The 13,869-nt window shown below is 41.5% G+C and overlaps 2 protein-coding genes across 10 annotated transcripts in view; both read right to left on the bottom strand.

Moving 5' to 3' along the window:
- Window positions 1-1,004: 1,004 nt before the first annotated feature.
- DCTN6-p27 (dynactin subunit 6) lies at window positions 1,005-2,280 on the bottom strand. The gene is made up of 5 exons (XM_033485313.2): window positions 2,174-2,280; window positions 1,785-1,955; window positions 1,591-1,718; window positions 1,378-1,520; window positions 1,005-1,297 (listed from the first exon to the last, which is right to left on the bottom strand). The coding sequence occupies exons 1-5, from the start codon at window positions 2,200-2,202 to the stop codon at window positions 1,196-1,198; spliced, it is 573 nt and encodes a 190-aa protein (XP_033341204.1). The 5' UTR covers window positions 2,203-2,280; the 3' UTR covers window positions 1,005-1,195.
- Window positions 2,281-3,071: 791 nt separating this feature from the next.
- The window catches only part of Hr3 (nuclear hormone receptor 3 ROR-beta), a 274,259-nt gene continuing 263,461 nt past the window's right edge, over window positions 3,072-13,869 (bottom strand). For 8 of the 9 annotated variants that reach the window (XM_033485624.2, XM_033485619.2, XM_033485625.2 and 5 more), the window contains one exon: window positions 3,072-13,084. In XM_033485624.2, the coding sequence (XP_033341515.1) occupies window positions 12,825-13,084 (260 nt within the window). In that variant the 3' untranslated portion in view covers window positions 3,072-12,824. The remainder of the gene's footprint in view (window positions 13,085-13,869) is intronic. The other variant, XR_004492502.2, reaches the window with a different exon arrangement.

The following is a 13,869-nucleotide window of genomic DNA, read 5'->3' as shown; positions in this document are numbered from 1 at the left end:
CCCTTGATATTTTCCAGTTCGAATATTTCACCCGGGGGTGGCTGCCCTCAAGTAATTCTTCTGCAGGTTTTTTTTATTTAAATACTAGGTGCAACAGGAATATGTAGTTTTAGATATAAAATATTCTTGGAAATTGCGGAATTTGTATTAATAATGATTTGCATTAATTTAGATTATTCTGACGATGCAAATCAATATTGTTTCAATTATTCGCTATTGGGGTGCGAAAGAAACACTACAGCCATCTAGTGTTGTCACATACGAATTAAGATTCTTCTTAGAAATGTGGAACTTATTTTCAAAACATTTTTTCAATGATAATTACTTTTTGTTGTAAATATATGTCTGTCTAATAATTTTAAACATGTGCAACAAAATTCTCTATCGTTAAAGAAATTAATATATTTCACTGAAATGACTTAATTAAAAAGTATATATAAATTTATTTATTGTAGGACGTTTTATTAAAAAATCAAATGTAAAATAGTGAAAGGGAGATTCAGATAGAATATATCTATATCTAAATATGGATAACTTTGAATAGCTTTTATGGTGGAGTTTTCTAGAATCGCCACGAGAGGGCTGGAGACGCTAAGGATTAAAAAGGTATCGAAAATAATCGTTTCAAACTGTTGTATCAGTTATAACTGAAACATTAATGAAGAACCAAAGAGATCTAATAATTGTTATAAGTATCAACTGTATCAGCTTCAGATATAATATCAAAAACCACGAATCGAAAAATGACGATTATGGAACCAATATATTGAGTCTGAAGAACGGAAACCGGGATCGATATACCTTACAACAATTCTGAGATTTCTTTGATTCTTCATAATAGTTTCAAGAACCAAAACTGATACCATAACTGTTTTTAAGTCCTGGTTTAATAAACTTTTACGTATGTGTGTAGTAGTGAAGTTGTGTACCCTGGATTGTATTAATATCCATTCTGTGAGTATTAATAAATCTTACATAATAATCTTACAAAATAATCTTACTAATTACTGCTGTTTCAAATTTATTAAATAATATAATGTTCACAATGTAAATATAACAATAGAAAATAAATAAAAAATTTACAAATAATTTTTGAAATTATTGAATCTATGTATATTTGTGCTAGCTAATAAAAATTGTATTTATAACTTGCAAACACGATGCAATTTTTGTAATTAACAATGCTGTAATAACATTATGTATCTCCTTCACCTTTTGCGGGTTTCACATTTGGCTTTCTAAGATGATGGTAATTAGGCAGAACTTTTAATAAAAATTCAAGTTGACCTACTTGTGGCTGTAATTAAAAAATTGTTAAAGTCCATTGTAGAATGGTCTAGCACAAATACTTGGAATGGTCTAGCGATAAATACTTACATACGGTTTATCATACATTTCCCTACGGTGATAATCGCTTCCATATATTACAGTGTTTTCTGGGATCGTTTCAGGTTCGGTTAACGCACAGGCTGCTCCGACAACGCAACCATTGGTCAACTCAACTTGACGACCAACGTAAGCTATAAATGGAAGAACCATTTTAATTAACTGGATATGTAAGAAATATATTTTTGGTATAACATGTACAACCTTTGCTCTCCAATATGTTGTTATCTCCAATTTTATAAGCTTCGCAAATACAATCGGTTTCAAATACATTGAAGCTACCTATTATTTGGACTGGAATTGTTGCCGGTTCGGGTTCGCCCGGTGGTAATCTGCAACAAAAATTTCATTCAATGTTTCCAAATGTTAGGCTTTTGATATATTGATTATTATATTACTTGTTCGTTATCGTTGCCATTTCTTCAATAATATTCCCCTCTCCTATTATAATTGGTCCAGCTTCCGCAATAATACTTGCTCTAGGATGTACCACCGTCTTTGGACCAATAGTGATGTCTCCTTTTAAAATACTTTCGTCGCATACTAATGCACCCGTTGATATTTTCAAGCTGCGTGAACAAAATAAAATCTATAACATCCTTGATGTGTACAAAAATATATCAAAACGGTACACTTAACCTCGAAATAAAATATAGTAACTTAAGTGAGAGCACTATTTAGTATTTAAATAAAGTCATAAACATTTGTTATTTTTATATTAATACAGCCAAATTTATAAAGCGTGAAAGTAATAATTTATTTAGGTGTAATTGGTAAAATTTCTTACATTGTACGACGACTGACAGACGAACTCATTGTTGTTGGTTGACAATCACGTGGAAACACGTCCTCTTCAGTAACTTCTACAAACTACTGTATTCTGATTTCGAATTGTACGATAATTACGTACCGATAATGAAAGAAACAATCATGCGCTGCACATATTTTATTGTAATTTTATTGTAATAAATATTTTTATTAAATATTATAGCAAATTCAACCTTTTAAATTCACTTAAAATATAAGTTACTTTAAATAAACTATACATATACCGAATTTATATCCTAAATAAAATCAGGTACCGAATAATTAACAACTCATACATTTATTAAATAAAATTGCAACATACCTTTGGCATGTTGCACTTCATAAACTATACTTACTATAGACGTGGTAGGATACTTATCTTATAAAAATTTAAACATCACTTATAATTAATTTTTCCAGAATAGTTAAAAAGCATGTCATAAAATAATTTTTAATGTTATTTATGCGCACTTTATAAATGCGTCTGGAGAGATATATCAGATATCAAAATTAATAAGGAATTAATTCTAAAGTAATAGAATTACTTTCCAATGACTGTGATTAATTGAATTATCTTTAACTGGTATCCAACTATAGACAAGCGTTAAATTTACTTATTAATATATCATAAAAATTGCGAAGACTATTCAAAATTTAAGTGAATATCCATTTATTTTTAAATTATATCATGAAAGAACAAGAACAAGCAGATCACCGAAAAAGGATCAGTAAAAAGGGATGAAAAGGACGACAATATCCGAATGACAGGGCAGAGGGTTGGATCGATAGCGCATGATCAGCGCCACCCGAAGAAAACAAACGCTCCCGCTGTTTTATTATTATTTTTTTTTTTAATCGATATTTAATATAACTCTATATTATCCGTCAACTTTTATTTATTATATATATATATTTTTATATATTATATATTATAAAATTTAACTCCAAATTGCGATAATAACGTCTAATTGCAACGTGCGTGCGCGTGTACGTGTTGCGCCTTTGTGTATGTGTCTGTTTTGCATTTTTTTTTCTTAATATTCCTTAATTCTCTCTCTCTTTCTCTCCCATCACTTTCTCTCCACCATTCGTATTCGTAATATTCTTTTTTTGTCGCTTATTTTGTCTGTATGTTTAACCGTGCCCGCCCCGGTTATCTTCGACGTGTACGTGTATCCATGTCTCTCTCTCGATGTATGTATGTACGTATGCATGTAAATATGTATGTATGTATGTATGTATCGCGTGTACATGTGTCATCTGTATCGCGTGTAACTGTATCGTGTACGTGGTACGCAGTGTACATATGGGTGGGTGGTTCGTGGGTGAACGATTACAGGGTGGTAATGTATCTTGCACTCGCGCGTACGTGACTGTGTACGTGTTTTATCTACAGTTAAACGAATTCTACGCACTTACTCGTTAATCGGCAGAATAATATGCATTTCTTAATTTCGCTATAAGTATATTTAAACCGTCCGAAAACGTATCAGTCGGCGCACCGTGACGGATTCGCCATCGCTCTCGTCGAGCCCCCTTCGTTCCCCTATGTTACCCCTCCCCCCGGTCCCCGTACCCCGTACGGTCACAACCCCCCGCACATACTCGCATTTTCTCTCGCCAGTTTGCCTCGGGTTCCGAAAAGCCAGAAACATCAACGTGCCCGCTCGCAGAAAGCATATTCATCGCCAATCAACCCCTGTTCCACTTCCTGCTAGATTGGCCAAAAAGTATCGTCAGAATTCCCGATAACAAACAAGAGTGTCACGTGATTACAAATTATCTTCGATTTGGACGTCAACGGACTGCGGATCTTCGTGCATTTATCCGCTTATAAAACATTCGAATCCGAGAAGATGCACGCTCTGACGAAAATAAATAGCGCATTCGTTTTACTTGTACTCTAAAACATCGTCTGGTTAGCTGAAGAAATTTTTCCGACTATTCCGACGCTTGCAACGATGCAACATTGCACACAGATTCGCGATCTATGGGTCTAAAATCTGTCTCGGTCCATCCCCGACATCATCGTTCCGCGTTTCAGAAGCCTTTCGTGCTGCTGGCGCCGCGTTCTTACATCTGCGCGATTAGCGTAAAAGCGTAACATTACGAAAAACTCTTCGCGTCGTTCGTCCTAAAATTTAAACGAATGCCCAGGAGAATTTGTACGCGCGAGTAATAATATTGGAATTATGGTGAACGATTTTCCACGAAGAAAAATACATCGATACTTCTTGGCCAACGGAACATCTCCCGTTTCGATACGTCGCTCGACTCGTTCGAAGAGTAGCAAGCGATGATTAAAAAGTCCGAATCCCTGAATCGGCACGTGTCCGAGCACCGTCCACGATACCGGACGCGTTAGAAACGTTATACATATATATTTGACAATTTCCGCGAATTAAGAAGAAAAAAAACAACCAGATCTCCGCTCGATTCTCCGATCGGACGAAAACGGCGTGGCTCGGTCGGACCGGTCCCGGTGCCGTTTCAGGGACGCTCGTTGCTAAATTACAGTAAGAGAAGAGAAGCTTTCGCTCGGGACGCGGACGATACTTCACCGTGGAACTTATCTAAAAACGTTTTAACGTCTAAATCGGTTATGGTCACGCTACGCGGTCTTGCTAAGCTGCGCTAAAAAATGTGGGACGCCTTTGCTCTCGTAAAGTATCGGCCAAGCTCTCTCGCGGTGCGCTACCAAAAAGACTCGAACCTAGTCGTCGAAACTCGGCTAACCGACGATCTCGAAAGCCAGAACTGTATGTATATGTTAGTCGGATCGTTACAAATGATACGCCCACTCGCCGGACAAAATTTACGCGTGTAACGCCGGTCCAATCCAGGATCAAGTACAAAAGAACGGTCGAAATCTCGTAGTAGACTCTAATCAAGACTCTAAAGAAGCACATGTCGTCGCTTCGAACAATTTCTTAGCGTTTATATCAAAAAGCCTAGTCCGATACCTCTGTGATTTTTACGCAACAGGTTGAACAGCGTCTATTCAACCGCGAAACATCGGATCATTGTGAAACCAGCTAGAACTCGTGATCGTGTGTACGCGCTAGAAAACGCCGCCCCTAGAAAGCGGACGTGCTCGCCCCGCGGCAACGTGCGTCGAGACACCGCGCAGCTGATCAACGGGCGTCGATCGCGGGATCGTCGTCGATCGCGTACAAAAAGAACGGGCTTGGCCGCGTCTCCGGTGAAAAGCGAAGCATTTCCGTTGGTCGTCGATCGCCGGTCACGTTGATCGGACCCGACGAGAACGTTTCCGGGATCGCCCCTCCCGGAGAGGTCCGTTTTCTGCCTTCGGTCCGACAGCAGCCTCTCTCTTCGGCCTTTCCGTCGTCGCAAATGACTTTTTCCGCCGGGTGGTAGCTACGATGCGGCGAATTGATAACCGTCACTATTTCGTCTCGCAGCCACGAAAGGATCTATGGATCTATGTACTCCCTATTCAGCGCTCCGTTTCATCCATGTACTTAATCCGGACTAATTTCTGCGGGAGGGTGTTTTCTGCAAATGAGAGAGAGTTCGGGCGTCGCGCGAGTGTTAGGCTTAAATCCTTCACGCTGTCGGCGAGTGTGTGATCGGCGAAGCTGTCGCTAGTTTACGCGGCGGTAATTCCAACGAGTTTGGAGGGGTCAGAGGTTTTCCAACGCGCGAGTCGGCGGAGAGAATGTTCTGAGAAGAGACCGATGTTCCGAGCGTGGTGGTATAATAAGAGCGTCAAGAAGAGGGATATCATGAAACAGCGAAAAGAATTAAATTTCAACATTTTATCTAGGAAACCTAATACATTCTAGATTCGATATTGCAGTTGGAGGCGCACGCGTTGCCGGTCGTCCGACGTGCTGCAACGAATCGATGAAATCCTCCGCATTCCGTCGCTTCGACCGATAACGTGAATTTTGAGGCTTGGCCACAGCGATCTCTCACTCTACGCGCAAGCCAATGTCGTGATTGTTTTTTCTTTCTTTCGTTTTCTACACCGGCGCACATTTTTCAAGGAATTTTGTACATTCGCATCAAGAAGTCCTCGCGCGTCGAACCGAACTCGACGCTATTTATTTGAACAACCCGTCGAACGAAACAGCAACACGTGTTCGCAACGCGCGCTCTTCGATGCGCGAAACGATCGAAACGAGCAAATCTTTCGCTAATTGTGTGTCGCGGGAGGTAGTGGATTCGAAGGTGAGATCGAAAGCGGCTCGGGGTGGTTGACAGACCCGGTAATCGTTCGATGTCGTGTAAAGTGAGAGCGATCGCCGGTGCCGCGTCGATCAGATTTATTTCGAACTTCGGAACAAGAGAACAATATAGGTTTGCGCTACAGTGAAAAAGGCACACGCACCAAATCTGCCAGTCGTCGATGGTGTACGAGAACGGTTGCCGGGCAAGAAGTCGCAACGGGCTTCCGGTTCTCGCAGCAAGTACGAAGGGATGAAACAGCGAACAAAAAGGAGTACATGAACGATCCGGTCGACGGCCGGTTTGTGAATCGCGCGGATCGGCCGTGCGCTCGGTTTCTCCGTTCGTCGATCGTTAAAAAAAAAAGAACGACGATCGAATCGATCGATCGTTCGGCGCGCGTCGCTCGTTCTTATTGCGTGTGTGGCCGGCCGACGAAAGCGAGGAAAGCCGGTAACGGTGCGTAAAAAACGCTTCGAGAGGCTTTACCGCGGCGATGGTTATTATTATTTAGTTTAAGAAGTACGTGTTTACGTATAAAGAGACGCGTCATACAGTGCCGTACAGTACCAAAACGTTTATAATGCGCACATAATGATTACCTCGATTAAACCTCTATCTACGCGCTCGCGCAGGCTTCGTGTATGTAAAAGTGTGTCGTCAGGGTTCGTTTCTCAGTTTCGCTGCGGGGGTGGTGGTGTATGTGGATCGTGTGTGTATACGTGTGCCAGTGTGTTTCCTTTTTCCTCTCTCTCTCTCTCGCTCTCGCTCTCTCGCTCTCTCGCTCTCTCACATGTTGTGTCCGCGAGCCGACCAGACCGGTCCAGGGACAATATATCGCTTTATCCTCATTATTTATATTTATATTTATATCTCTATATTCATATATACACATATACATACATACACAGACGTGTACGCGCGTTTCCACTTCCACAAATCGCACGCAGCTTTCTTCTTTTGTTCAAACGATCTTTGTTACAGACGCAGGGACCGCCGAATCCTGCCCGTTCCGCCGCTAATTTTCGCCCTTCTCAATATGTATATATATATTTTTCTTTTTCTTTCGTATGTATATATATATATATATATATATAATATGTATATGCGCGAGTGTGTGTTTATACATTTACTGTCTAAGGTAGCTCAGAGGGAACTATGCGAACCACTACCGCGAAGTATACGGCCGACCGGAAGTCCCGTCGACGTTCCCGCGTCCATCGGCACCCGTTCCGCCGCGTTCTACGCAACGCGGGGCACGCGGAGACGGCGACGCGCCCCGACCCCGACAACTCCGGCGACGCTATTTCATCGGGTCGGTCTTTTGCACCGTTTGCGTTTAAATGTATTCCCGGTTTCGTTTCGTTTTCTTTTCTTTTTTTCTCTATGTCGTGAACGGACGGTCCGAGCAAAATTCAATCCGGCACACGCCCAGCCAGCCTCTTACGCGGTTGTACGTCGTACGTGCCGCTTGCGCATGTATGTGTACGTATATAGATATATAAGTCGTCTGTGGACCGTTCCGGCGGGGCCCCTTTAACCACATTTTTTTTGCTTTACTTTAATTAGTACAATATATACTTTTTTGTATGTATGCATCGTAACAACCGATATTCTCAGTTCTTTCGTGCTCGCACACTCTCACACGCGCTCCCTTTCTCTCCCTATCACTCTCTCTCCCTCTCTCTCTCTCGCTCTCTTTCTCTCTCTCTCTCTCTCTCTCTCGCCGACCGTGGTTCTATCGCTTTTCTCCGCTCGTTTTTGTCTATTATCCTCCTCAGCCATTTTTCATCGTTTTGTCGCACTCGCACAGATACATTCAGTTTACTCTCGCGCGCACATGTTCGATTTAATTATCACGCTCACACAATCTCTCTCTCTCGCTCTATATATATATATATGTATATATATATATAATATATTTTATATTCGTGTGTGTGTATATATATACGTATACGTATATGTATATATGTATATGCACGTATGTATATATATAAACATATATATATAATATGTAATATATAGTATATAGATATACATATACACGCACACTTCTACATATCTTTCATATATACTTTATGTTGCTTTTTATGTATACTTTATATATATATATATAACTCTTGTTTTTATATATATATATAAAACAATGTTATGTTTATTTAAGGCCCAATACGTTCATTACGAAGGAAATAATCTGCAACAGAAAGGAGACGAATATACGGTTAAACGCTTGTACCTCTTTTGCTCCCTGTCGTAAGCACCGCGAGTATAGAATCTATTCAGTCAATGACGAGTCGTGGTTTCTTGTCGTTTATTTTTCTTTTTCTCTCGTAATTATTTTTTTTTTCCCTCCACTAGAGTCGTCGCAAACGGAACGCGACCGCTGGCCACTTCCGTCGAGGCGAAGGCAACGCAACTAGATGACCGACAAAATGGCCGAACCGATTATCAACTAGTACAATTAATCGAACGGGTTCGCGCCGGGTGTTCTATCGTTCTCACCCGTGCGCGATAATTAACAATATCGAGCATCTCTGTATCGATAAAAATTTCATCGTTTCGCCGCTGTGTTCCAAATGACGACGTGTAAATATAACCCTCGTACGCTGAAAAAAAAAACGCTCGCGATGGAAATTCTTGTCTATAGTTCGAACGAATTTTGTGCATTTGCGAGAAAAAAGAATGACCGCGGGCACGTTAAACGATTTCGGAATATCAATGTTTTAGTTGATGAGAGATTCTGTGATTGGTGCTTGGACCACTTTGCGCGATTAATTAGCTCTCGTAACATCGGTTTTAACAACCGAATTCGTTTCATCTATGTCCGATATTTCGAGTTTTCAAGTTTTATTCGATATATTAGTTAATATATATTATAATTATTGATATATTAATTAATATATATATTATAATTATTAACATATTAATTAATACATATTATAATTATTAATATATTAATTATTACATATTATAATTATTAATATATTAATTAATACATATTATAATTATTAATATATTAATTAATATATATTACAATTATTAACATATTAATTAATATATATATTAGAATTATTAACACAATAATTAATATAAGTTTTTCGTTTCATTTTAAGCGTTTTTTAACGCTTCCAATTGCAACGCTCGCATAAGATTTCCGCATGAAACGAAGCACGGATACGTTTTCGCTCGAGCAGCGTACGGGGGTTGGAAAGAATTTTCTAACGCACGACTACGCGAAAATGATTCGAACGGGGGAGCTCGGTCGTTTCAACGTCTACCACGCTGAAATCGAAATGAACAACGAGAATGGGTGCCCCCGGGCAGACCGAGCGCTGTGAAATCTTGTTCCCCCGGCCAAGATGAACATGAACAAATCTTTACAGAAAAACGGACAAACGATTCGCCCTTGAATCGCTAATCAATATAAAAGTATAAATCCGAGGAATACGGCTCGTGTGTGTCACCGAATGCGAACGTAGTTTCCTCACGTTTTCGTTTACAAGAGGTTCCCGGTTTCGTGATCATCCATTTCCGTTCCGATTGCCTCGACACGATCTCGTGTCTCTACGCTTGTTTCCGCCGCAATTAAAAATCTACGATCCTGCAGTGTTCCATTTTTCGCGTACACGTTCGCACCTCGACGCTGCCTAGGAAGGATCGCCGTCGACCAGAAACAAGTAACATTCGAAATTTCGTGAGCATAACTTTCGAAAATACGGGGACTATAACGTTCGAAATGGGGGATACCATAACCATCGATAGGGAACCGTGAAATCGACGTAATCGGAAAACCTGTAACTCGACGCGTCCTCGGGACCGACGCGATCGCGAGCCGATCGAGGACCGCCTGCCGGGTTTTCGACGAGCCACCCGCCGGAACACCCTCGGCTAAAGTGATCCAGAAACGAGCGAGCCGATCGAGGACTCGCCCCGATCAATTTACACCGTGACTTTATACAATATGTACAAGCATTCGCGCGTCTCGGAACGGCGATTCTCGAACGGCGACGGGTCGGGAGGGGATTCGAGAATGTTCGCCAACGAAACCGCGTCGCACCGCGTTTAGAATTATAAATCAATGGAATGAGCTCGATCGAGAGAGCGATCGATTCGTTCGACGATCAACGAACCGCCGTTGGTTTGCGGGGCGGATCGTGCAGTTATGGTGCGATTGAGTCGCTCGATGCTTTCGTTGTTCGTCGGAGGATTGATCGTCCAGACGGTGGTCGGTTCATTTTTCGAAGTGTTATGCACTGTAAACCCGATTTTTCTTCAGCTTTTAATCCCTCTCCTCTCGGAATATCCGCATCGGTTTCGAACTAAAGCTAACGACGTTTTCTCGCGACGCTGTTATCGTTGATCGGAAATAAGTTAGAGCGAATACGCAAAACCGAACGCGCGAAAACCCGGCAGACTGTTCCACGCGGCGTCGTTCCCGACGTTTTTCGCTCAGAAACTTCCAAGGTAACTTTCGCTTAACGCGTGTAACTAACAGAACAATCGCAGGACCATGAGGTGGGGACCGGGGGAGGGGGGACGGGGCGGGGCGTTCTCGATGAAACTTAACACGAATTATTATCCTATCGCATTTTGTACACGTGAAAGAGAGGAAAACGTGAAACGAAACGAAACGAAAGCTTTCCGAAAGAGAAACAAAAATGAAACGTGACCAAACAAAAATAAAAGAAGAGAAACCGGAGAAAAAATGCGGGAGGAAGGAGGGAGAAATAAAATAGATAATAATAATCGTAATGATAATAAGGATAATAATAATTATTATAATAATATTAATTAATTAATCAATAATATTAATGATTATCGTAATAGTACTAGTAACGCAGTTTCTGACCGAAAAAAAAAGAAATAAAGTACAAGTTACGTGGCTTTCCAAAATGTAACGAACCGATAATAATAGAAGAAAAAAAAAAGAAAAAAAAGAAAAATGGACGAGGAGACTTAACAACGATCGCAGCTGATTTGAACAAAAAAATGTGATTGAAATAGTTACTTGTTTCACGCTCGATTTCGGGCGGCGCTTCTCTCAAAGCCGGCTCGCTTGCATGTTAAATTTAAGATCCAGAACATCGTGCACCGGCGTGAAAAGTCCTGTTTCCTCTCTCTCTCTCTCTCACTCTCTCTCTCTCTTCCTTTCTTTCTCTCTCACACTCTCTCATTCTCTCTCTCTCTCTCTCTCGCACGCGCTCTCTCTCTCTTTCTCTCCGGACAATCGTGAAATCGGGTTGCGCAGATAAGATTAAGATTTCGTTATCCCGGTGTGACGAAAAGCTCCGCTCAATCGTCATACATTTTCCTTTTCGTAAATATATAGACGACGATGAGACACGACGAAAAAAAAAACGAATATGTACAATAAACCGCGTGACCTAACAACCGTCGTCCGCGTCGATGCGTTCTCTCGATTGCTCGCAGTCGTCGGCTACGATTGTTTCTTGCTGTTCGTTTCCGTATATAGCATTCTTTGTTTTTCATTTCGTTTTGTTGGATATCGTTTGCGTCGAGGATCTTAATTCCTGCGGAGTCGAAGGGCTCGAAGGAAAGATCGTGGCATCGCGACAAGCGGACAAACAACAGGACTGCTCGAACGATCCAAGGACACAGAGACGATTCTTGGTCATCGCACCGCTCTCCTACTGCTCTCCCGATAAAACTTATCTCTTTGTACTTAAAAATTCTATATAACATGTCAATATATAAAATTCAATTACTAATCCTCGGAATTAAATATACAATAACAACGCAACGTGTGCTGCCTAAATTACTCGCGTATATGTATACATACATATACGTAAATATACATATTATATATATATATATATTTATATGTATACATATACATAGAACTATATAATAGAACTCATTAACTTGTCCCTTCGGTTTCGATGCGTTCTCGTGCGCGCGATACGTTTGAAGCTAGCGAAGAAGTACGTAGGGTTTACGATAGTACGATCAAAGAAATAATTAAAAAAAAAGAAAAAAAAGAAAAAGGTAGTGTGGTGGTAAGCGTGCCTGTGGCGTACGACCTCGACAAATCAGAACTTCGGCAAAAATCTTAGCAAGCTCGTTGCGTCACAATCACGTTCTCTCCGCACCCTTCGACCGTCGTTCGTCGATCGGCCCTAAACACACGCCTACGCGATCCATTCTCTCTCTCTCTCTCTCTCTCACTTTCTTTCTCTTTCGCTCTCTCTCTCTCTCTCTCGTTCTCGCTCTCTCTCTCGCTCTTTCGCTCTCTCGCTCTGTCTTCCTAGGTAGCGTCGTCGCGACGTCACCCTTTTCTTTTCTCTTTCTGTTGACACGCGTCGCCTTCTCCGTCGTTTCCTTTCCGGACGGTGGAACTCACCTTGACAGAGCAAGGCCCGGCGCTACTCGCGTACCGCTTTGTTCGTCAGCGTCGGGACGCCCTGCGCCGCGTCGATCGTTCAGCTGTCAACGCTGAAAAGCTCTTTGTGGAGGGCTGGGAAGTCGAGGTGGGGCTGCGACCGTTTCAGCTTCGCGAGCGCGTCCATGTGCAGCAGAGAGATCTCCCGGAGCTGGGGGATCTTCGCCAGGATCGCGTCGCACACCGTCACGTCGCCCTTGATCGGCGACAGGTGGTTACGGTCCAGCTCCGACCTCAGCGCCCTGATTACCGCCTGTGACAGTCTCGACACCTCCGCGAGGCCTTTCAGTCCTGGCCGATCTGAAATTCAGGCGAAATCCGTCAGACTCGGTTCGTCGGCGTCGACCGATTTCGTACGATGTCTTAATGCTACGATTACTGGGGTCGCGATGTCGGGTGCTTCGTGGAAAGTTAAGGGTTGCATGGCGCAGGTCAGAGAGAATCAACAGAGCATCGAGCTGATCTAAGTCATCGCTTCGCTGACTTCGGATTTGTTGAGAAAATACAGGTCTTTGGAGATCGTCGAGTTTCCAAGCGCATAGTTTTGATAATGGATTGATTCGTTCAACGTAGAGCTTTTCCCGGTTGCTATCGGACACTCTGACAATAATAAATTGTTGTAGTGGAGTATGGAGAATTAGACAGAGTTTAAGTCATCGCTTTGCCGATTTCCCATGTGTTGGTAAAGTACAAGTCTTTGAAGTTATTAGAATTCCTGAGCACATATTTTTAGCACTGCATTGTTTCGTTCAACTTAGAGCTTTTCCTGGTTTGTATCGAACACTCTTTCAATAATAAATTGTTGTAGTGGAGTGTATGGAGAATTAGACAGAGTTTAAGTCATCGCTTTGCCGATTTCCCATGTGTTGGTAAAGTACAAGTCTTTGAAGTTATTAGAATTCCTGAGCACATATTTTTAGCAATGCATTGTTTCGTTCAACTTAGAGCTTTTCCTGGTTCGTATCGGACACTCTGTCAATAATAAATTGTTGTATGGTGTAGAGCAGGGAAATATAGACAGAGTTTAAGTCATAGCTTTGCCGATTTCTTATGTGTTGGTAAAGTACAAGCCTTTGAAATTGTTA

The sequence above is a fragment of the Megalopta genalis genome, chromosome 7 (assembly GCF_051020955.1).
Source record: "Megalopta genalis isolate 19385.01 chromosome 7, iyMegGena1_principal, whole genome shotgun sequence".
Classification (NCBI taxonomy): domain Eukaryota; kingdom Metazoa; phylum Arthropoda; class Insecta; order Hymenoptera; family Halictidae; genus Megalopta; species Megalopta genalis.
Note: the sequence above shows the minus strand (reverse complement) of the source record. Positions and strands in the feature narration are given on the sequence as shown.